Raw genomic sequence first — 1726 nt, 5'->3', positions numbered from 1 at the left:
CCTGGAGCAATGATACTGCTGCCTCGACCACTCTGGAGGAGCCCTGCAGTACTCGGCTGAGTGAGTCACAAGATTTGTCGTGGTATGCCGCACGCTACACAACCTGGCCATTATGAGGGAACAGCCCTCGCCAACATCTATCAGGCAAGAAGCTGAAGTGCAGAAGCATGAGAATGAGGAGGCAAAGGAGGAGGAGGCAAAGGAGGAGGAGGAGGAGCGGAGGAGGAGGAGGCAAAGGAGGAGGAGGAACATAGGAAGAGGAGGAGCAGAGAAGGAGGAGGAGCAGAGAAGGAGGAGGAGGCGAGAAGGAGGAGGAGGCAAAGGAGGAGGAGAAGGAGAAGGAGAAGGAGCAGAGGAAGAGGAGGAGCAGAGGAAGAGGAGGAGCAGAGAAAGAGGAGGAGGAGCAGAGGAAGAGGAGGAGCAGAGGAAGAGGAGGAGCAGAGAAGGAGGAGGAGCAGAGAAGGAGGAGGAGCAGAGGAAGAGGAGGAGCAGAAGAGGAGGAGGAGCAGAGGAGGAGGAGGAGCAGAGAAGGAGGAGGAGCAGAGAAAGAGGAGTAGGAGGCGAGAAGGAGGAGGAGGCAAAGGAGGAGGAGCAGAGGAGGAGGAGGAGCAGAGAAGGAGGAGGAGCAGAGGAGGAGGAGCAGAGGAAGAGGAGGAGCAGAGGAAAAGGAGGAGCAGAGAAGGAGGAGGAGGCGAGAAGGAGGAGGAGGCAAAGGAGGAGGAGAAGGAGGAGGAGCAGAGGGAGCAGAGGAGGAGGAGGAGCAGAGAAGGAGAAGGAGCAGAGGAAGAGGAGGAGCAGAGAAGGAGGAGGAGCAGAGGAGGAGGAGGAGCAGAGAAGGAGGAGGAGCAGAGAAGGAGGAGGAGCAGAGGAAGAGGAGGAGCAGAGGAGGAGGAGGAGCAGAGAAGGAGGAGGAGCAGAGGAAGAGGAGGAGCAGAGGAGGAGGAGGAGCAGAGAAGGAGGAGGAGCAGAGGAAGAGGAGGAGCAGAGAAGGAGGAGGAGCAGAGGAGGAGGAGGAGCAGAGAAGGAGGAGGAGCAGAGGAAGAGGAGGAGCAGAGAAGGAGGAGCAGAGGAGGAGGAGCAGAGGAGGAGGAGGAGCAGAGGAAGAGGAGCAGAGGAAGAGGAGTTGCAGAGAAGGAGGAGGAGCAGAGGAGGAGGAGGAGCAGAGAAGGAGGAGGAGCAGAGAAGGAGGAGGAGCAGAGAAAGAGGAGGAGCAGAGGAAAAGGAGGAGGCGAGAAGGAGGAGGAGGCAAAGGAGGAGGAGAAGGAGGAGGAGCAGAGGAAGAGGAGGAGCAGAGGAGGAGGAGGAGCAGAGAAAGAGGAGTAGGAGGCGAGAAGGAGGAGGAGGCAAAGGAGGAGGAGCAGAGGAGGAGGAGGAGCAGAGAAGGAGGAGGAGCAGAGGAAGAGGAGGAGCAGAGAAGGAGGAGGAGCAGAGAAGGAGGAGGAGCAGAGAAAGAGGAGGAGCAGAGGAAAAGGAGGAGAGAGAAGGAGGAGGAGCAGAGAAAGAGGAGGAGCAGAGAAGGAGGAGGAGCAGAGAAGGAGGAGGAGCAGAGAAAGTGGAGGAGCAGAGGAAAAGGAGGAGCAGAGAAGGAGGAGGAGGCGAGAAGGAGGAGGAGGCAAAGGAGAAGGAGAAGGAGGAGGAGCAGAGGAAGAGGAGGAGCAGAGAAAGAGGAGTAGGAGGCGAGAAGGAGGAGGAGGCAAAGGAGGAGGAGCAGAGGAGGAGGAGGAGC

The 1726-nt window shown here is 58.6% G+C and overlaps 1 protein-coding gene across 1 annotated transcript; it reads left to right on the top strand.

Annotated features, from left to right (window-relative positions):
* Positions 1 to 651: 651 nt before the first annotated feature.
* LOC139266583 (troponin I-like) lies at positions 652 to 1323 on the top strand (the record flags this gene model as incomplete). Its single annotated transcript, XM_070884178.1, has 2 exons — positions 652 to 726; positions 1222 to 1323. Coding segments are annotated over 2 exons (177 nt in total), but the record flags the coding sequence as incomplete, so codon positions are not given.
* Positions 1324 to 1726: the final 403 nt, after the last annotated feature.

This window comes from Pristiophorus japonicus, chromosome 7, assembly GCF_044704955.1.
Source record: "Pristiophorus japonicus isolate sPriJap1 chromosome 7, sPriJap1.hap1, whole genome shotgun sequence".
Taxonomy (NCBI): Eukaryota; Metazoa; Chordata; class Chondrichthyes; family Pristiophoridae; genus Pristiophorus; species Pristiophorus japonicus.
The sequence above is the reverse complement of the archived record's forward strand: the minus strand, read 5'-3'. Positions and strand labels throughout refer to the sequence as shown.